General features: G+C 39.7%; 1 protein-coding gene across 1 annotated transcript in view; it reads left to right on the plus strand.

The window, feature by feature from the left end:
* The window catches only part of KIAA1549L (KIAA1549 like), a gene marked incomplete at its 5' end in the record, with an annotated part of 98,784 nt that overhangs the window by 44,409 nt on the left and 31,956 nt on the right, over positions 1-22,419 (plus strand). The window contains 6 exons of the mRNA XM_082761379.1: positions 3,221-3,280; positions 4,850-5,001; positions 6,365-6,536; positions 9,183-9,346; positions 14,928-15,118; positions 18,686-18,813. Of these exons, the coding sequence (XP_082617505.1) occupies positions 3,221-3,280; positions 4,850-5,001; positions 6,365-6,536; positions 9,183-9,346; positions 14,928-15,118; positions 18,686-18,813 (867 nt within the window). The remainder of the gene's footprint in view (positions 1-3,220; positions 3,281-4,849; positions 5,002-6,364; positions 6,537-9,182; positions 9,347-14,927; positions 15,119-18,685; positions 18,814-22,419) is intronic.

The raw sequence follows: 22,419 nt of genomic DNA on the forward strand, positions 1-22,419 counted from the left end.
GCTTCTCAACACACACCTCTAAGATTAGCCACCACCAGGCTTTTACAGGCACTATAAGCTTTGTCATGAAGCTCACAGACTGTATATTTTTTCCTGACTAATTCTTTTTTTTTAACTTTGCTTTAAAAAAAAAAAAATAAGAAGAAAGAGGGGAATTTGGAGTATTTCTTTTGCTTTGGTTCAATGTCTACTTCAGCTGTTAGAAACACTGTCAGATAATTTAAAAACAGCGCATGTATGCTGCCATTAATATATATTAATAAAAAGCCAGTGATGACTTCCAGACAAAGTAAAATGTAGTTTTATATGAAACAAAACTTAACCTTCCTACTTCGCTGTTTCACAGGGCCTCGGTATAGCACGTAAAGTTGATCTTCAGCCTAGCTCTTTACTATTTGAAAGACCAAGCCCCCAGTACTTGGTCCAGTAACATGACTCGTTAGCATGCTTTGAATGCCAGCATGTTTGGGTAGTGGGTGAGTTCTGCCTACATAGCTCCTTTTGGAAAGTCATCTGTGCATTTGCTGAGCTTCATACCCAGTTTCCAGTGTGGTCTTAGCACTTGAGTTTCAATGATTCACTTGCATTTCCACTCTTATGAAGAGTCAGAGGTACAGAAAGCTAAAGGAAGTCGTACGTCTGGGTAGCCTGGATGGTATATGTGCTCACTGACACGTTGTGTGCTCATTTCTTTAAAAAGAATAAAGAGATTAGAAATTTCATTATGGTGATTTCTGTTTAATCTGCTTGCGATATTCAGTTTGTGAAATTAAACTTGCTGTGGTGACAGGTTATCCATTCACTGGAAGAGATCAGTGTTCAAGGGAAGTGAGAAGAGACAGAGATGTAATGGGTACATTTGTTCATGGCGATGGACCCAGGTTAAGTGAGGGCAGGTTTCAGCTGATCTCACAGTGTGTAAACCTTCAGGAGATACTTGTTAAATTTGATGTACTGTGCTCAAATACCAGTAAAGATCTGGTAGCCATCAAATTCACTGATAAGGCTATATCATTAACAGAGTAGTTTGTCATTTTTAATTTCACAAGCATTGAAATAATTGAGCGTATGAGGATAGAGCCAAACATGCCTTCAGGATCAGAACACTGAGCTGAGCGGATTTGTAGCTTCAAGTAAAATTAGCAAAGTGCTTGTTCATTTTCTGATTCTAAGAACCAGAACCAGACTGCAGAAAAGTGAGCACTGGGGAAAGTACAAGTTGCCAGTATGACCAGTATGTCTTATTTACAAGCAGCCCAGCTGCAGAGTAATCATCTCGTGTAGTTCTTCATTAGGTACTCGCCCAATGAGCAGTCCTCTGTCTGGGGGGTATGTGATCCCTCTCCAGTGCAAGGAGGGCAGAAATCACAGCTAACTCTGGTAGTTATGAAAATCCTTGAGAAAGAAGGAAGAAATATTCTTGAGACGTTACCTATCCACATCAGATGCTTGCAGACAAATGCCTGTAGGTGAAACTGCCTGGTGGTGAGTTCTTCTGCTGCACTGGTGCACTTCAGAATCAGACTTTCCATTCCAAGAAAGGGGCATCTCTGGGTTAGCCTGTGTTTTCACCAGTTCTTTCCACAAGCAAGGGGAAGTAGAAGGGAGGCTGTTGATGGATGTTGTGTGCAGGGAGCTAGGAAGGGCTGTGGACCATTCATCATGAGACAGACTCTTTCCTGTTTGTAACTTGCAAGTGAGCCTGTCAGAGTGCCCTGCGTGCAGGACTTGTCCTCACAGGGCATGCAGGAGTACAAGGAGTAAGTCCTAGGAAATGTTGATGATGCCTGTGCTTGGGTTATTATTATTATTTTGTCTCCAGAATGGGCAAAAGGCTTATGGTGCTTTTTGTAAGAGCAGTATAGGCATGTGCTCAGTAGTCAGGAGCTGTAGAAGACATTGGGCACGTATGAAGAGTCTTGTGTAGTACTGCAGTTCTCTGCCGATCCCCATACATGATGAACTGACACAATAGAGCCTTTAGCGAGTGCTCCTGTGACAAGTAATGGCTTATAGCTCATTCTGGAGTTCTGGGTTTTATTCCCAGTGCAGCAGGTACACAGCAAATGCATGAACGTATTTATGGCTTTGAGATCGATGGCATGCGTTGTGAAAATGTTTACTTTGGGAAGTGTTTTATGCTTATCCACGTGGCGGTGCAGTGGCTTCAGTTCATCAAATAAATATTGTTGTCATTTTCAGACCACACAATTTCCTCCTAGACTCTGGTGGCTCCTCCAGAGCCCTTGCAGTCTATCATGGAAACGCACAGCTCAGGACTCCCAGTGAAATTCCTTCTGAAAAGCACTTACTGTGCATAATCAGATGTTGTATGTGTTTACTATTTCAAACCACTTTGGAGTTTAAAAACCAAGGTAACTAAATAGCAGTGTATCAACATGGGAAGCACGTATATTTTCTGAACTAAGTACCAAATATTAATGCTTTCCACTTTGCATAAATCTATTGAAAAAACACTGATGTGTATAATGAATTAGTAGCGTATTAAACTTTACAGCCTAATGCACTTTGGAGATTAAAAACCTCGCAAAAGGCATCAAAATTGCAAACATCAGTCTCTCACAGCTGTAAGCACATATGCTAGTAATACCTGCATGCTTTTAATGTGCCTGCACCCTCACTTCAGGGTGTTTTCACAGTTCTACCAATCTCGTTTATAATTCATGTGAAACTGAACTTAGATTGGTGGAAGCTGGCACTTGTTTATTTTATTTAATACTATTTTATGATGAAATTGTGGTCTGGCTTAAGTAGGATGAACTCACAAGAAGCATGGTGGAAAGTCCTCTTGTTTTCCACCAGCTGATTCCTCGCATGGAGAAAGCAGCAGAGATGTATGTAACACAGAGACATGCATATCATGTATCATCTTCAGTAATGGGCAACACTTAGCATTGCCTCAGAAAATGTACTAGACAGTATTTCAGCAGCAGAAGATACATATTCTGTGTGGTACAGGACTTATACTGTTTACACTCCTTGCCCTTTTCCAGACAGAAGAGAAACTGTAATCCTGAAACTGATGCCTCGAGATCTCTTCCTGGGCTGGATAGTACTGTCCTTTGTAGTACAATGCTCATAGAAAAGCCTAGAAAAGCCGTAGTTCAAACTTAGTTATCAGTGTCTGATGAACCATATTGTTTAAGGACATGATAGGATGTTGCAGTGTTCTGAAATAATGTCAACTTTTATTTTAAAGCTTTGGAGTATCCAAACCTTGATGTCTCAGAGTCAACTAGAGACTACTGGGTGATCACAGGTACTTTTTAATCTTCCTTGCACTTGAGAGAATAATTTTCAGTGTTTAATTATATAAGCACATCTATGCAGTAATTTTATACAAAATAAATGACTGTCCACCGACCCTTTCTGTTGCATTCAGCTGGGCAAATGTATTTTAAGTTACTCTTGGACATAACTGTGAGTTGTCACCTTAAGTGCAGGAATCTCCTGCATTCAACACATGCCTCAAAATTTATGCCATTTTGGGGTTTAAGCATTTACAAGCGCAGCATTGTCTTTTCAGCGATTTAAAACACAGGGTTTTTGTTTGTTTGTTTCTGGGATTTAGATTTAAATCTGAAAACAAAAGAGGCTTGTAGATATTACGCAGGAAGAAAGGTGATCTGTTAAACCAAGGAAAGTTTGTTATCGTTTGTTGACTGTGTCTGGGTCCAGGAATTCTTGCATCTTCCACCTGAAGCATTAAACGTATAACTTCGTGTTTACAGGAAAAAAAAGGTGCAGGCAATGCTACTAAGTTTCAAAATCCTTGCTTTATCACAATCACGTCACTAGTATCACATTGTCGTTCAGAATCGTTTTGACTTTAGAAGTGCTGACTGGGCAAGAGGGAGGAGACCCCTTTTCCCCGACACCATCGAGTCAGTAGATAAAAGAGTGTTATCATTGTGTTTAATGCTCAGGAGTGCAAAGGATAAGAAATGTGACATGAAATGGCTTGGATTCTGTAGTCTTCTTCCAATATCCAGTGTGACTTGGTGGTTTCTGTTACATCTATTCCTAATTTTGAGATTAAAAGTAAATACATGAAGAGACTGTCATCCTCTGAAGTACGGCTTCCCCCACGTGGACCCCATGAACCTGATACTCTATTTCGTGCCTTCGTGCACTTACTGTAATGGAATACTGTTGGTATTACAATACAAACAGTGTTGTTAAAAAAAAAAAAAGATGTTCCCAAATGAATTTTTAAATAATATTGAGAAATCATACACATGTGTGAACTAAATTAGCATGCTGTGTTTGAACTATGTAAATTCAGTGTACGTTTTATTTTACACCCATTAGCACTTACGAAATGTCTGTTCAGTGCTCTCAAACAAGTAATATTTTTTTCCAAACAGTTGTACAAAATTCTAACTGCAGGTTTCAAAACTGCTGGATTAAAAAAAAAATAAAAATAAGTGTTGTTTAGTTAACAACACTTTTAGTTAACTACTGTTCCTCTGACAAGCATCAAATCAGACAGCTCTCAAACAGGTTTTCACTGACTTTTTACATGGGAGATTACAGATTAGGTGCTTTTGTAAGACCTTTTGGTAAACTAAAAGCTTAAGAATGTTTGTGGAGGATTTTATTCTCTGAAACATCCTTGGCATTCCCTGAGAAGCACAGTGCAGTGACTGAGACAGAAGCACAGTGTATCCCTGCTGGGAATCGTCGAGAGGGCAGAACTCTACTGAAAGAGTTTCCAGTTATTTTCCTTCTAATCTAGCTGGTCCCTGGCAAACAGCCCTGCAAACCACGTGTTACTTAACCTGTCGACGTAAGATGTGCTGATGTTTGCTTTTCTCCATTCCCACAGTTATACAAGGGGTTGATATTGCGTTGCTGGGACTGAACAACCAGAGCTTTGCAAGACTGATGGAGCAGCGCCTGGCCCCGCTGTTCATGATGTCCCATCAGCAAGGAAGACGATTTAAACGTGCCACCACCGTGGGCAGCTACACTGTGCAGGTGGTTGATGCAACATCAGTTACACCTAGACATGTTTTGGAAAGGGCTTTGTTTGGATGCACACAGCCTGAATTTGTGCGGAAAACTCGAACCGGGTTGAGGTTTCCTGTCTTTTTTCATCAGCACTAAAGCAGTGAATGCAATATGCACGGCGTTACTAATGAATTCCTTTTTCTAAAGTCAGCCATGTTTTCATGCCTCTCATCTTCTAAAAGCTGTCATTAGTTAATCAGTGTCAATAAATATTTTGCCTTCGGTTCCTGTGAAGATAAATACAATATACATATTTTATCAAAAAGTCTTATATTGGAAATAATGAATAGTTCTGACTTTTTGTTCTTAAGGGGTAAAAAAAGAAGTTTCCTAGCTCTTCCATCAATAAAGGCAGAACTTTTTTCTTTTTGTTGAAAAAATGTATGAAGCAGTCCTTATACATGGTTAGTCATCAAATTATATGTCCATAGATCACATTATGAAGCAGAGAGAATTTATTAATCATCTTTCCCTTATGTGGCAACATTTCCCATTCATTTATTTGAAACAACGTTATTTTGCTTTCTTACTTACTTAGCCAATTGATATTAGTTGTAGGGGATTCAAAGAGGGTCTCTGTTCCAAAATGCATCACAAGTTACTACTTTTTCCTTTTGTTGTGTGTTATTTTTCAATAACCACTTATTATGAGATGTAAAAACAAATTACCACTTTTCTTATTTGCCCACAATTCTGTGTATTTTCCCAATGAAAGAATTTTTAAAAGAAATACATTGTTATTTATGGGAATCGTGAACCTTTTAAAATTCTCTGTGAAAATATGACATATTTTGGGCTTCAACATAACGGAGAAGAATCTCAAAAAAAAAAAAAAAAGCTAGAGGTACAATTTTAAAATTCTGCTGGTGTTCTGCTGAATAAAATTGAGAAAACGTGGTTCTTTTTATTGGTAGCCTGGGATCAAAAATAATGAATGTAGCAGTAAAATGTGAGGGAATTTTTGAACTGCAATGTGCTGGTAAAGTGTAGCTTTCAACATTAGGACCGATTTTAAGAATTCCCTCTTTACAGAGGACTCTAATGCCCTTTCCTTTTTTTTTACTGCATGCTTTTCCTCGTATAGGAGTATACATTAGGATTATGTTTAAGGATTTTTATGAAGGCAGTCAGTCCTCACTAATTTTAATACACTGGGATGTGGTGAGAGGAAGCTCTGCTCCTCTGAGGCTATTTGTGTGGCGCTTACGCTTACACTGGGTCTGACAGACTGTGTGCACTGCCTTCAGGTAGCTTCGTGCTGGTTTTCTGATGATATGATACAACTGAAATTAATTTCTTTCTCTCTTTTTTTTTTTTTTTCTTTTGAAAGATGGTTAAAATCCAACGAATTCCAGGACCCAAGGAGCCAGCGGAACTGACGTACTATACTTTATATAATGGCAAACCTTTGCTGGGCACTGCAGCTGCCAAAATTCTGAGTACTGTTGACTCCCAGCGAATGGCCTTGACGTTAGGTTATGTGATTCAAGTTCAAGCTGATCGTAAGAGTCCTTTTGAAATTTCTCTGTTTTATTTAAATAACAGTTTAATGTGTGAATTGATGTCTTTAACAATCTCTCCGCTTTTCCAAGATGTTTATCCAGGTGGAATTAAAGTTATAATTTGGGTTTCCATACTGGGTCTCCTTACTGGCTAAAAAGTGTATAAAATGGGACTTCCAGGGTCCATTATTTCAGCCATCTCTTCTGCCTAGAGGAGCAGTGATACTGAAATAATTGCACGTAATGGTGATAGGAAAAGAAGGAACCACTGTAATAAGTAATTGATGTATCATCCATAAGTATATGATTGAGTTAGAATACTTAAGTACGATATCATTTCCAGGGAGTGCACAATATTGTACCTGATTCTTGATTTGATTACGGTCTGTAATTGACTTTGACTGGACTAAAACCCCAGATCTCCATTCCTGTCTTCATAAAGTCTGGCATTTAAATTCCAAACTAATTTGTTTTCAATTACAGTATTTCTTAGTGTTGTTTTTACTAAAATAGCTGTAGGAAATGTGTAGCAGCTTTATAACTCTTCATGCAGTTTTATGATCCATATGGGTATTTAGATAATTATATGACAGCTGATGATGATGATCTAACTTTGTGTTTCCATGGTCTGAGAAGGCAGCCTCATTCAACTGCATGTTTTCATACAAGTTAAACATGCATAGAATATTATAAACAAAACTTACAGAAATTGAAATTACGGCCTTGGTTAACTGAGATTGTGAAGCCAGAGTATTTGAAATGTAGGAAGTAGAACTACCTTTATACCTTTTTAGAGAAAAAAAAATCAATTTGTTTCATTTTAGACACAGTGTTTGTAGTCTGCCTTTGTATTCCCAAAGAAAATACTTTGTGTGCATTTCATTTTTACTCATTATAATTTCTGTTATAGCAGAATGAAAAGCTCTGTACCAAAATGCAGTAAGAAAAGACATCTACCCTCAGGAGCTTGTAGTCTGGTTAGACAAGACAGATGAGTAATAACAAAAAATATAGATGTTACCATTCCCTAAGTGAGGGACTGAGCTATAGCAAAATGAAAGGCTTGTTTCGAAATCCACCGACATCCTGTTGAGTAGCATGAATTGTGGATTGACTTATTCAAGGTCACATTGCAAGCCAGTAACTGAACTAAAGATGCAAACTAGGATTCCAAAATGTCTGTCCTCTTAGTCATAAGGCCATTGTTTCTTCTGAGTTCTCTCCAAAGAATAGTTATGATTTTTCAAAAATTGTTTTCTGCTTATGCAACAGCAGTCTGTGATTATTGCTATGCTTATTGTTGTCTGATGAAATTCAGATTCTCTTTCCTTCCCCACAGCCCTTTCATTGCCAAACTACATGTCCAGGGTCATTAATTTAGAATTATATAAGCTCATTGAGAAGTGAACCTTGAAAGGTTACTTAATCCTGGGGTTTCGTGTGGGTTTTAGAGAGTCTCTAAGCATGCAATTGCTGTTAGGTACCTAACGGTGCTATTCCTGCCTAGCCCAATATTGCATTGGCTCTGCAAGAAGTTGCAGATATACAAAGAAAAGGGACTCAACCTTCAAAAGGACTTTCAGCTGGCTTTCATAGCTGCTGCTGAGCAAGATGGTGTGCATTCAAAGTCTGATCCTGAGAGATGCTGTGTGCCTCTGACAGCTAATAAGTGCAATGACATTTGAAAGCACTAATCCTCAAGGAAGTAGGAAAGGCTGTTGTACATTGGTTTGTTCACAATTGCCTATCCATGCCAGTAACCTGTAGCACAGGAAAATAAAGAGAGAAGGTGTGTTGAAGTCCACAAAATGTTTCAGTGAAGCACACACAGAATCATAAGGAGATTATCTGGTGTTTGTCCAGAAAGAAATGTAATGAGAACTGAGGTTGTGTCACAGGAGGATCGTTTATGTGTGTACGAGTTTAGCGTGCATACTAAGGGATTTTATTCTGATGAAAAGGAGTCTAAAACATTTAAGCACCACCGCATTTCCGAAATGTACCCTTTTCCTCATGCCATTATTAATATATCTGCAAATAGCTCTTTCCAACCTCATCCCTTCTCTTCCTTCAGAAATAATGGATTCATTTTGACCTTAACTATGACAAAGTATTTCTAGAGCACGAGAGAAGCATTTTCTTATTGCCTATTGATGTCAGTAATAACTGTTAGTGTTCTTAACTTCATTGTCTCAAAGCTGAGCCAATTTATTCTTGCTGAGCCTGCAAGTCTGTGACACGAGGTATGGACTCCCTGTGTACACTTTCAACACACATGCTATCGTGCTATCTTACTATAAGCTGGTTTTGTTTTGAAAAGTATTTAAGGATGTATTAATTGCATCTTTTTTTTGTGTGTGTGTGTGTATGTCTGTGCTTAGTCTGTAAATTAATATTTGAGTGATATCTAACTTGGGAGCTGATGGCTAGTTTTGCAGCTGGCTATAACTAACTAAAGAAGAGAACTCAGATATTTGTGAATTGAACAGTGTGATACGTTTTTTAATTTAATGAATACAAAGGCATAGCTAGGTTACTAACAATCCTTTTATACTAATTACTATAGGCAGCTGAAGACACTATTGGAAGCAACTTGAATCTTTCATTTACATGGTAAAACTTACCAGTTTTTGCAATTTTCTATAGCCGTGGTGAAGAACCCACCAAACAACCTGTGGATCATTGCAGCAGTGCTGGCTCCCATTGCTGTGGTTACGGTTATCATCATTATTATTACGGCAGTTCTGTGCAGGAAAAACAAGAATGACTTCAAACCGGACACCATGATGAACCTGCCTCAAAGAGCTAAAGTGAGTGACTGATCTCCAGATCCAAGACACCCCTTTGCTTTCTGAAGTTTTAACTCATGCTCTGCTAGATGCAAGTGAAGGGTATTTGGAATTCAAGTGGTCACAGCTCACAGGTTGGGTCTTTGGATTTGTCTGTTCTTGAGACCTCTGGTCAGAGCAATTACCCTTCTGTTCTACTCATCAGATTACTTCACAGCTTGACATTTGCTGGGTGACAGAGTAGCTGCTACACAGTGATGGAAAGCACTTTGTCATTTGGGCTAAGTAGGCTATAATCAGGACAGTTGCTTCCTTCACGAAGCTGGTGTGCAGATTAGGACATGGAATATCACACCCAGGTCTTGTCAGTAGCATTTCTGCCTTAGAATATCATTCTCAGACCCGTGGCCTGAGCTGCTTCTATGCGCTGTGCGTGGCAACAGTTGAAGTTGTGGGCTTTGGCAGTAGTTCAGACCTGGTCCTAGTCAGAAGTGCCCCATCCAGCTGGTAATTCAGAGATTTTTTTTTTTTTTTAATTCTTCAGAAAATTTCTCTGAATGCTATTTCCCTTTTAGATGGTCTGAACTTTCTAATTTATTTGTGGATATTGTTGATTGGGTTCAAACAATGAAATCTTCCTTAAACTTACTAGCCTAATATAAGGATATATATATATATTTCAAATCAAATACATTTCCAGTTTGATTATCTAGCAGAATTATGTTACAGAATAGTATTTTGTTTCTGTAATGAAAAAGTCTGCCTTTGCAACGTTGCTCTTAGACAGGGCCAGCCGAAGTTAGGAGTCTGTATCCACAGAGTGTGTGTATTTGTCGTACTGTTCCTTCACCCTTTTAGTTGGCTTTGTTCTTTTTCATTGGCATGGGATTGAAGTTAATTTTTGTTTCATTTGTTTGCTAATGCTGCAGACAGCAGGCTTATTGTGATTTCAACTTCACTGCTGCTAGTGCTGAAAAATGTAAATTGGAGGGAGAGCTGAAGGATGCATATGACAGGTCTTTTCTCCTAAGCTTAGCTTAATTGCAGATGGGTACAGCTGGTGCCAGCTGGAAAAAGACATTTTTATCCAAAATGATACAGAAAAGACATTTTCATTCATTTACAGTGTGCTCATCTACTTATCTGACATTATCAAACTAGTGTTAAGACTAGATCTGAAAAACTGAAACAAGTAATATTGCAAATGTGACAAAAATTAATACCACTGCAGTGATACCACATAATGGCCCATTGAAATGTCTAAAATACAGATCCTACTTTATTAGGGGTTACTGCAAATAACGTGCAACATTTAATTCTTTTTATATGCAGTCTTATTACCAGCTGACATGCAAAGTGAAACTACATACGTACATTGTTTTGAGCTGGCCATCATTATGGGATGCTGTGCAGTGGAACAAAGTTGCTATTAAAGAACAAAAAAAAACCATCAACAACAGAAGACTGCTGGCAGAGGTTACAGCAAAGAGCTTGAAAGTGTTTTAGTATTCCACAGCTGTCATTCCAAAAAGAAAGAGAATGTCAAATTTTGATTTTTCCCTAAGAAACCAGAATTTAATCAGGCTGTAATACAGGTGGTCAGGTGGAAACTTGTTCAGTCAGGCTAAATTTACATTAGCAGTCAATGTCATCACACAGGAGTTTAATCTGCAGATCAAAACAGTTGGTGCTGAGCTGCCAGCATCCATGCTATACTCATTTCAGGAGATTTTACCGCACATTTGCTCTCAGGAGGGGGGCTCTTTGTCAGAGAGTGGAGTTCCAGGGCAAGGAGTGATGTTTTAAACTAAAAAAGGGTAGGTTTACATTAGATATTAGGAAGAAAATCTTTACTCTGAGGCTGGTGAGACATTGGTACAGATTGCCCAGAGAAGCTGTGGATGCCCCAACGCTGGGATTGTTCAGGGCCAGGCTGGATAGGGCTTTGGGCAACTTGTTCTGGTGGGAGGGGTCCCTGCCCATGGCACGGGGTTGGGATTAGATATTTAAATATTTAGATATTTATTAGGTATTTAGATATTTAACGTCCCTGCCAATCCAAACCATTCTATGATTCTGCTTTGCAACTGCAGTACAGTAGACCCACTTCTAGAGTAACATTTCCCATTTTTCTTTTATCTGAAAGGAGATTCATGAGCTTTGAGATGTGAAGCAAAGTGTGGCCAGTGAAAGTAATTTGGAGATTCGCTTCAAAAGTCCATTCCTGATCCAAGCTAAAGTGCTAGTACATATGCAGGTCATTTTTGGTACATTTTGAGACTCCATAAAATATAGAGATATATCTCGTTATAGAGATAGTGATGCATTTCAAAATGAAAGCTAAATTGATTGCTATTTAGTTTTGCAAAGATGGTTCCATCAGAAAGGTTCAGCCAGACCCAGCTTAGGGTAGACGCGGACACATGGACCACGGGAGATAAATCCTGCAGCAGGGTGGGAATGGTCTGGCTTGGTCTGTCCTGATTTCAGCATCTTTACTTAAAATAAGGCTAAGGAATGTATTTTGGGAAGATAATGTAATAAGGTCATTTTGAAAAGAAAAGTTTTATTTTTAATTCCAGCATTAGTTATATCAGGAATAGCAGTAATTACTCGAGCTGTAATTTCTTCATTTCATGCAGTTTGGCAATACAAATAGCGGATGATGACATATCTACATCACATTTAAAATAAATATAATATATTTCATTGCTTAGAAAAGTGCCTGAGACTGCTTGATTAATGCTAAATCTGTTCTGGAAGCGGAGCCACAGCAGCAGGATTTTTAGTTTAAGGAACAGCTTTAATTTTTTTTTTTTTCTGTGAGCCTGAGTCTTGCTGTTGAATCATTGCGATAGCTTTATGATGCCTTTAGAACATACAGTAAACTATATAGAGAAGAGAGTGTTACGGGATACCAACAGCCTTGGGTTTCGGCTGGTTTTGTTTTGAGAGGTGTTTCTATTTCCAAAGTCCCGTCGCAGGGGAGCTGGCAGAGCAGAGCTGCCTGTTCGGCGCTGCAGTCCTGCTGCTGCTGCGAGCAGAGGGATGCTGCAGTTCTTTGCAGAGCAGAGCTGCCTGCCACTGCCCTTCGGGGACTCTGTCCCATGTCAGCAGGACAGGATGCGTGAGCACAGCACAGAGGGGTACTGAAACGCCCAGCACTGTATCATTCTGCAGAAGGGAGCTGCGCTGTAACAGCAGGATTGCTGCCTCTGCCTGGTAAATCAGAAATGACATTGCTGTTGTAACAGACTGAAGGCTAAATCAGTAAAGTTTAAAAAATGACCTCTCATGTACAGGTTAGTTTATGGTGTCTTAAGAATTGTGTTGCGTTGTGTTGCCATTTGGAACTGACTGAGCAGCCAGTGACATCAGGACGAAGTTGAAGGGAAATGGCAAGGTTACCATTTTTTCCAATTGACTTTCCAGTTGCAAAATTAAAAGTAGTACATAGGCAAATGGGCAGAATTCTGATGGGAATTTATTTTAATGCTCTTTAAATGCTGCTTTTGTTTTGAGATACTGTTTTTACTTTGAGGTTTTGGATAGATGTTAGTTTTTACCTTTCTTGCTTCCAAATTCACAGCATGCTTTTTTTTAAAGGCTGTAATCTGATTTGTCACCTTTCCTTTCTTTTAGCGCATGAAAATATAAGCTTGCAGGTAAACAGAGATAAGATCTGCAGTCTAAGACCCCCAAGCAAATACTGCAGGCCATGAGAAAAAAGCCACTATCAATTTGATAAAGGGCATGGGGAAAAAAAAAAAAAAGATTAGAGAATCTGTCTGTGTACATGGGTATATGCAGAAGGAGGGAGTAACCTTACTTTTTTCTTCTTTGTTTGCTTTTCTGTTCTTTTCTTTCCTTTTAGTTAAATATCAGTGTCTTTTTTGTGATTGTTACAGAGAAAAAAAAAATGTCCCAGAAAACTCCCTGTATTCATTCTGCCCTTTGCCAGACAGCGTAATTTAATTGTCTGATCATTCATTTATTTCAAAATCAATATTCAAATCCCTCTCCTTCGGTCTTTCTCAGTACTGTGGCCTTATTGGACACCTATGCTTGCTGTGCTTTAGCAGTGCCTGATCGTGATTCAGCCTTGCCAGTTCCCTTCAGGGGTGGTGAAGCCATCTGTTCCTGTGGGCTTTCTCAGAGCAGGGTTCCAAGATCAAATTTTATTTAACGCAATATGTCCGCTGATGAGGATGGCTTTTTCAGCTATTCATTTTTAATGCAGTTTGTTACCAGGCATGGTGGTAAGTAGAGCTCAGATTAAAATAATCCTTCATTTTCTTCCTTTGGCACATCCAAGCTGGGACTCCGTAGAGTTCTGTAAAAATTCTCACGTTCTGGCTTTGCTAATTTTTGCTTTAAATAAGATATGAATTAAAAGTTGTAAATTCTACTATTTGAAAGGCACAGAGGGAGAAATACCTGATTTCATCAGCTTTTCTGTGTTGTTTCCTGTTTTGGAGAATAACTGTGATGGTCTTGACTAACAGTTAATATAGATAATGAGGCTGAAAAAATATTATTTTGGTTAAAGATACTGTTTTCTAGGATAGTGTGCAGTAAGTTCTTCCTAGCTGCCTTCACACAGCTTCTGCTTCCTTTCCTCGTTTCCTGCCTTGATAGTTAATTTGGTGGCTGCTTTTGCAGTACCTTGCATTCAGAGGAGGCAAGCAGACGGCTCTGTCAGGGACAATAGCATCGTGACTTGCCATGGGGTACTGATGGTGAATTGACATTGTTCTGATACACATATTTTTTCCTGAGTTGGTTTGAGTGATTTTTTTTTTTTCCCAATAAAAAACGCAGTTTGGAAAGCTAAGTTTTGCTTAAATGATTTAATTTCTCCGCTGGGAGAATCCACATTTGGTGGCTGCATTGCCCAGATCACGTTTGTCATTTCTGCTTCTCGCTTGCAGAGGCAGCAGGAAAAGCACAGCCGTGGCTTCAGGCTAGAAGAGCCTGGGCACGCAGCCCTCAGCTGCTGGGCTGCAAGCCTCTTGTGAATGCCACTTCTCAAGAGAAACAAGTGAAATCAGTAAGAACCTTCTCAGTAGGCAACTTACAAGCCAGGGGGAATGTAATTTCACTGTCCTGAAAAGGATCTTTTTTGGGGAAAAATTTGCCCATGAAACTTCTATTTGTGCCTATTTTGCTTTGTCTTGATGTGGAATAAATTACTCCCACCTCCTTTGCAAACACAAGATTGTTTCATAGACAAAGTTTTCCATTTTCTGTATGGTCTTATTTTTCTCCTTCCTAATACCTTCTTTTTTGTGTTCGTTTTTCCATTGTCTGTCAGAGGAATTTCTGGGGGTGTTAAGGCAGCAAAAGAAAGGTTAGCCAAGATCAATTTAATTCCAATTAATCACGTTTAAAATACATGGAATGGAGATCTCATCAGAAAAACTGCTTTGTTGGGCATTCATATTGTAATCTACACATTTTTACCTCTAGTTTATTTAATTAAAGAAGTTAAAGGATAGAGGAAATTATATATTCAGTTGGAAATTTTGTATTAACATATGACACATGCTGGAAACTTTTTTTGCCCACCTTTTTTTCTTTTTCTTTTATTTTTTTTTTTCAGCCAGTGCAAGGCTTCGACTACGCCAAACAACACTTAGGGCAGCAGGGAGCTGAAGATGAAGTTTTGCCTGTAACTCAGGAGACCGTCGTACTTCCACTTGCAGTGAGAGATGCTCCTGCCTCCCAGGAGAGAGAAATTACTCAGGATGGGAGCACCATTAAAACTGCCCAATCCAACGAAACAAGGAAAAGGTATGGAGTTACCTGCGTCTGCAGAGGTTTATGCAGAAATGGGGCACATGCTGCCAGTTGCTTGGGAAAATCTGTAAGGTTTGGCACCCAGGCTCTGTGTGTGACAGATGGTTCTTCCGCAATATATTCTTGGCGTAACATTTGTCTGCACTGGATGGGTACGATTGCTGCAAAATGCAAGATAAAATGAAGTGAAATCTTCACGGGTTGTACATGGTTAGAGGAGGTAAATGGGAAGTGGCTCTCTTGTGCATTCTGGCGTTGTACAAGCGATGAACCTGAAATAAACATTGGATCTGGAGCATGAACACTGATCATTTCTCAAATGAAGCAAAAGGCAGGACTTCTGCAACTGTAAATTGCTGTAGCTCCACGGACAGACTGCATCAGTCCAGAACTGAACCCAGTGTCTTCATTAGCTGAAGAGCAAACCCTAAATGTCCACTGAATTATGTCATTAAAGCAAGACCTCTAGATTCAGAGTGTCTATAGCAGGACAAGTTAGAGCAGACTAGATGGCATCAGTGTCTAGAGTAAAGTTTCTCAGGTTAGCAGTTTCTTCAAAGTCTACAGGGTTGTAGGAACACAGATTAGAAGCTCCCTGGGAAGTTACCTGACCCTCACTCTTCTCCACTGCATTGTCAAATATACCCCTGCCTGAACTTCTTTAAATTTCTTTAAAGTCTTCCAGTGGTGTGATCATCATAGCTTCTTTGAGAATCTTCTTTGCTGCCTTTCTCATCATAAAGTTTTACCTGAGGTCTACCCTGAATCATTCTCAGAGAAACTATTAGGTCAGTATTTCTTATCTCAGTCATGACAGGCAAGGAAGCAGATTATACCTTTACCTCAGGTGTTTTGCATGTTTCAAGTCCAATTTTCCTTGACCTGTTGTCCTTGAAATTAATTTGGAGCAGAGGATCATCAACTTTTTATTGCCATTGCTGCAGAATGATACTGAAGGGAAGAGAGAAAAATAAAATCATGCAGTAAACAGCACGAGGAGAGGCAACAGGTTGTTTTCTAGTACACAGGCATTAAGGGTCCTTGCTTCTTGGAGGGATTTGATTACCTAAAAGAAGGCTATGTGTTTAGAGCAGAGAAATCCTATAGAAAATTAAATCTTTGTAGTTGAGTCACCTCATTTTACACATGTCAATGCACAATGATATTTGCCCTGCAGGAGTAACAGAAAAGCTTGGAAAACTCAGTACAACATTTCTGTGTGCTGTCGCTGAAAGACAGTGTGCCATGTGCGAGGTGCCAGCCCATGCAGCATGAGGCTGGAGCTCCTGGTGTTGCTGCACTTCTTGGAGGGGTGAACCTTCTCGTTGGTCATACGCTGAGGTTTTCCCTACAGGAGAAGGGAAACAGAAGGCTACTGAGCTGGCACGTTAGGTTTGGTATGTTTGTCTGGTTGTCCAGTAAATCATCTGCAGTACTATTTGGAGGTAGGATAAAAAGAGAAGAGTAAGCCAGGTGAGAATTGCTATGGTTACTGTAGTTGCTTTGCATGTAAACTGTTATTCTGTCCTTCTAATGTCAGCGGTGTGTTGTTCATGCCATAAATCGCTCAAACCATGAAGATCAGATTTTACATTCAACGTGAACCAAAGTGGACTTTGCGCCTGTTGGTCTTCTGTTCCCTGGTAAAGTGGCAAATGGAAGATCACTGTTATACCAGCTTCACCTGCTGGTGCTGTGCTACCTCAGTTAATAACAGGAACTGCTTTGTAAAATGTTTTGAAGTCTCTTCAAAGCCACGTGGAAATACACACAGAAAATATAAAGCAGCTCTATTAGTTAATTGTCTAAAAAAAGTGCTTAGGCACCTCGCTCAGTCCTTGGAATGAGTGTAGAAATTCCCCCCTACTTAATCTGCCTGTTTTTTAGGCAAAAGTTGGTTAGCAGACTTGATTCAGGAGTTCACAGGAGCGTTACCCTGTCTATAAAAATGTGTTGAGCCTGTGATACTTCTTTGCTACCTTCCTAAGCAAACAATACTACGGAGTTAGTTTTATCTCCCTTGGGGTGATTACGTGAGTAAGTGAGAACACGCAGAAATTTCGTCTCTTTTCGTCCCCATCAGCTGTGTCTGGGGATGGAACTGAATGGTTTCTTAAGATGAAGAAAAAATTCTTGACCTTTATGTATCTGCTCTTTGGTCCTGGTTACTCAGCAGTCTGGAAAGGTCAATTTAAAGCAGGCTGCTCTGAAGTGTGAAGTGGCTGGTAACTGGTCAGTATACAGATATTATTACCAGTGGAAACTTAAAAGATAATAAATACGATGGTCACTGAAAAACGATGAATATTTAGCTCAGTGGCAGCAGAAATCATGCTGCAAGCTATCTGTACTTGTTTCTTTTCCTTGTTCCCAAGCAGAGCAGCTTTTCTTCAGGCATTAGTCTGTACCTGGAATCATTTATTTACCGGGACTGTTCATTAGCAGTAACAGATGTGTCTATTGGGGAGCAATTCTACTTTTCAAGAATATTTATTCTCAATAGAATTTCACACGAAAATCCACAAGTTGAGATGAGGTGGGCTGCATGCTGAGTTTTCCTAAATCCATGGATCTGGAAAGAGCCTGTGTCAAATTATATATATTTCAGTCTAGGATATCCTCAAGAGAGTCCCTAGGAATGACTGCCTCACACTTGTCCCTTCCTGTCCCGACCACAGTAAATGATCTTTATTGAGCCCAGACAGGACAGTCAGAGCTGGAGGTAAATGAGTGTTTCAAGCTGGTGATACAGAATCAGCAATAATTTTGCAGGATGGTCTTCACAGTTGTTTTGGCTTGCTACCATTTTCTGAATACAAAGCCGCTGTGACAGCCATAGACGTTGATTTGATTTCTCTCTGTGAATGAAAGCCCTCTTGACTAAGCCATTTTTTCCCAGAGATGCAGCCTGTTTGCATTATCCTTTCATTGACTGTGCCACTTGGGAGTGATTAATCGCAGGTAGGTGCAGCGGTGACTACACAGGTCCTGTGGGCTGCTTTCATTCCTGTTAAAGCCCAGAAGCAATGCGACACCGGGATTTGGAGTAGCACCAAAGTTTCTATCTTCTACTTTGGCCTGCTTTTCTCAATTTGCTCCTTACGACTGAATACTCTCCTCACATTGTGTGTGCATACACGTGAAGTGAGCACATAATTTTGCATTACGGCTGCGAAAATAGTTGTGTGTAAAGGCAGGCTGAGTAATAAAGGAATTAGTTTAGCCGCGTTTATGAAAACAAGGGTCTGCTGTATTTTAGCTCTCTAAATGTCACTAAACTAATCACGGGAGTTTTTGTCCTCTGCAGTGCTGCTTCTGGTGTCGTGGGGGTTGTGCACAAGAAGTGGCTGCTTTTGCTGTCACCTAAGATGCTTCTCTCTCGTGGAGGAGCAGCGGTCTGCTCCTGCCTTTCTGTCTTTGTGCACGCTGCTCGTGTTCTGGCTCATTCTGGTGCAAAACCAGACTTGAAAACTCAGCGGCGCAAGCTGTGCAGAGGAAATAACCTTGAAACCAGGTTTGTGAAGAGCTGACAGCCTCTCTTGTTGCTATGGTTACTTGCAGCCGGTCCCCGAGTCAGAACGGCTCCATCATCAGCAACGAGTCGGGAAAGCCCAGCTCCAGCCGGAGCTCCCCGCAGAAAGTAATGGCACCACAAAAAGTGACAAAGGACGAAGGAAGGAAAAGAAACGGTGAGAAGCGTGTCCTGCTGAAAGCTGCTTGCAGCCGCCCTGTCATGGTACCCACCCTGGCACATCTTCCCATGCCTTTAGCTGCCCTTCGGGCATTTTCTGTTTATAGCTGGTTTTACTTTTTTTCCTGCTGTAACTATTTGTCGACTTCACACAAAACAGCATGGTGTTCACTTACTATGCACGGGCCTTTGCAAGCTTTCTGTGATTGTTTATTTATTTTAAGCCAGTAAACTAGTGGAGACCTGATGGTGCTTAGTAGGTAGACTGGCTTTACATTTATTTTTGTGCATTACGTTCATTTCTCTTACTACTGTTGCTGAGCCCAGACCTGATGAAGGTGAATTACTTGGTGAGAAACGTGTGAGACGTCCAGAGCTTTAACTTCCCATTTCTAATGCTCCTCATCATACATTTTTGTTACTAACACTTACTGACAGCTTTTTCTGATGCACCTAGGATGTAATGCTGGGTGTTTTTTTCAAGCCCTTGGTTGATGGTGGTGACTTGTGATTTGAGGTGTATCAGGAACATCTGATGAGAGCTGGATCAAATCCCCTTTCTTCCTTGCTTTTTGCTGTTGTCCATCTCTCTGCTCATTTCTCATGAGTTACAGCTTTGCTTCCACGGTCCCATTTGCTGTATGAATAGAAAACACTGTGCCTGACCCAGCTGATCACTTGCCTTTAAAGGGAGGGAATCAGGCTACATGTGGCCTCACTAAATTATGTCACGAATACAGATCTATAATTCCTTGTTAAAAATACAAGTTTGGAAGCGAGGACTCGGATAAAGAGAAAAACTTAGTTTAGATCACTTCTCCTTTCTCCAGTAAAACACCTGGGTAGCCTCTGCAGACCATGCTGATGGCAGTCCTCGTGTGACATTGCCATCTCTTGACGATCACTATGTCGAATACTAAAGTGTCCTGCAAAGAAAGTCTTTGCTGCTTTAGCAAAATACAGTGTGATATAGAGACAGATACAAAGCACCAGAGATGGCCCTTGTCCTATATAGCAAATTAAACTGCATTTTTTGTGTCCTCTGCTCTTCCCATGCATGTACCGTACAGCACTACATCTTGTGGGGACCCTAAAATTGATATAACTGTAGTGTTCTGTTTTTAAATCAGCTTTACTGATTTAAATCCGTGATTTGCAAATTCACAGAAAAATTTTGTTCACTTTCTGTTGTGAATGTGTTTGCTAAATGTTATTCTTTCTTCTGATGGATCTATGACTTTACTGGTTGCTCCAGTCCCATAATAATAAGTCCTCTTATTGGGCTATCTCAAAGAAGTCTTTCCTTTGTAATCAGGATTAAAATATATATATATATATATATTTTTTTTATGATCATAAAGATATATTTTAATGTTTCAAATGAAGCTTCTTTTACAAGACAATAACATTTATGGTTTCCAGAGTTAAAATTTGTGATTTATTTATTTTTTTAACCCAAGAAAGCCCGTGTTCAAAACTAGTGCCAGGTAATGTTTACACATGTTGGCAAAATAATTTAGCAATGGTATATTTTGTTTTGTTTTGTTAGGTTTTAAATCTTCAAAGAAAATTGGTAAGAACACGAAATTTGTTGTTAAAAGTCTGACTAACACCTGACATCCTCTCTTCTGACCTGGACTGTACTGCGTTTGTAGAACATAGGCATAGCTGTTTAAAGAAGCCTTTCAATATCATATGTGCGAATCCTAACTCTTTATTTTAAATCTTAATTTCATTTTAGTTTCTACTTTATTTGATAACAATAACTATGTACTTTTCAAATTACGCTGGAAAACTAATAACTACTTTCTTGTTTGTTTTACCTTCATTATTCTGTCTTCTGGGGAAAAAAAAGCCTGAGCGGTGATGATATTTAATACGGTTCAGGTGCTTCTTGTGAGGGGAAGCAAAAGAGCTACGTGATTTCTAGCAACATAGAGCAACCATCTTTAGTGTTCACCCCGTTCATGCTATGGATTCTTCTCCTTGGCTCCTACCACGTGCTGGCAGCAAGATCTTGAACTCCCAATGGCAGAATGGAAGAGCAGGATTTGTGTTTCAAATGTAATAGTATAACTAGGTGTTAGCTCTACCCAGTGTGATTAGCATCGGGAGAATATTTTGGCTGGTTTTCCTTCCAGTTCAAGAAAGAAGCTGTTTTTCTCTTAGCTGTTTGTCTGAACCTGCTCCAGCTCTCCAGCCTGACTGTAGGCTGACACCTCAAATACAAATGTCAGCAAAAGAAGCTGCGTGTTTTCTTCTCTGAAAAGCAGCCTCTTAAAACAGGAATGAATCCCTTGATGGTCACATGTCTGATGTGGGGACTCCAAGTTAGAATGGCTCATTAGTTGCCATAGTTACAGACCAATTTTAGATTCTATTTCTTGCTGACATTTAGTTACACAGAAAAATGACAGCACTGGATGTTACCTCAGTACATAAACTCTGTATGGCTTGTATCAAAATTGACTCCAAATGGAGTATGTCAGGGCCGACAGTGACCGATGTGAAACCACCGTAGGCTGACAAGCTCGGCTTAAGCACCTGCTGTTTGGGAGGAGCAGGAGAACTCTTCAGCTGAGCCTCATTTTTAGATAAAACAAGAAGAAAATACCTATTTGTATGATGATAGCGGTACATTTTGGAAAGATAATTGCATTTTTTCCCTTCTGTTTTTCTTGCAAAACGCTTATTCATGTTTTAATAGGAGGTCTCATTTCTAAAAGTTAGTGAGCTGTGCTTTCACTTACTTTGGGCACTTAGAAAGAATTATAACCTTTTTTTAAAAAAGTGCCTACTTGCGTATGTTGGAAGACTGTGAAATGAATGAGTTGACCAACAGAGATACTGGCAGTTTCTGAGACAGGTTTATGACAGGTTGCATGAGCTCCTCATAAAATGAAGCAAGCAAAAGTTACCCAGGCTGTTTTGTCCAAACTTTGAGTGCTGGATCTTGCAACCTTCCCACTAACGCCTCTGGGAGCGTGTGATTGCTTGTTTGTTTTGAGGGGAAAAGAAGAGAAAAGAAAAGAAGAGTAATAAGATGTTAACAAGGTGGAAAGCTTTAGTTTGCTAGCAGTTTTTAAGCACGTGCTTCTGTACCTTTTGGGTTGAGAAGTCGTATAGTCGAGCCTAGATTTATACTAGATCACGGGAATATTCACAAGCAGCATTCAGAAGGAGTCAAACTTCTTCTGAATGACTTCTTTCTTCTGTAAGGAAGCTTTTATTCCTCCTCCTAGGACTTCCAGTGCTTCTTCTCATCTTCCAAGCATTTGGACATTGTCTTTAAAATTAGATGGAGCTTCTCAGAAGTAGTTCAATCAAGGACCTCACTCCTTTTTAAGACAGGAGAAGGTTCTAAGACTACAGAATTTTCTCTGTCCAGGCAGAAGCTGTCATATAAATTTTTTATTCTTTTCCCTCTGTTCTTTGTAGCTCATCCGGTTGAGATCTCTGAAAACCAGATGTCTGTAGGAAAAAGTTCTGGGGAGGAAACTTGACTGTCTTATTAGCTTAGCTAACATCAAAAGGATCCTTGGCTGTAACTCCACCAAGCTGTGATACACCGCTTCCTTTATCCTACAGAAGTGCTGGCCACCAG

Source organism: Aythya marila, assembly GCF_965140915.1.
Source record: "Aythya marila genome assembly, chromosome: 5".
NCBI classification, from domain to species: domain Eukaryota; kingdom Metazoa; phylum Chordata; class Aves; order Anseriformes; family Anatidae; genus Aythya; species Aythya marila.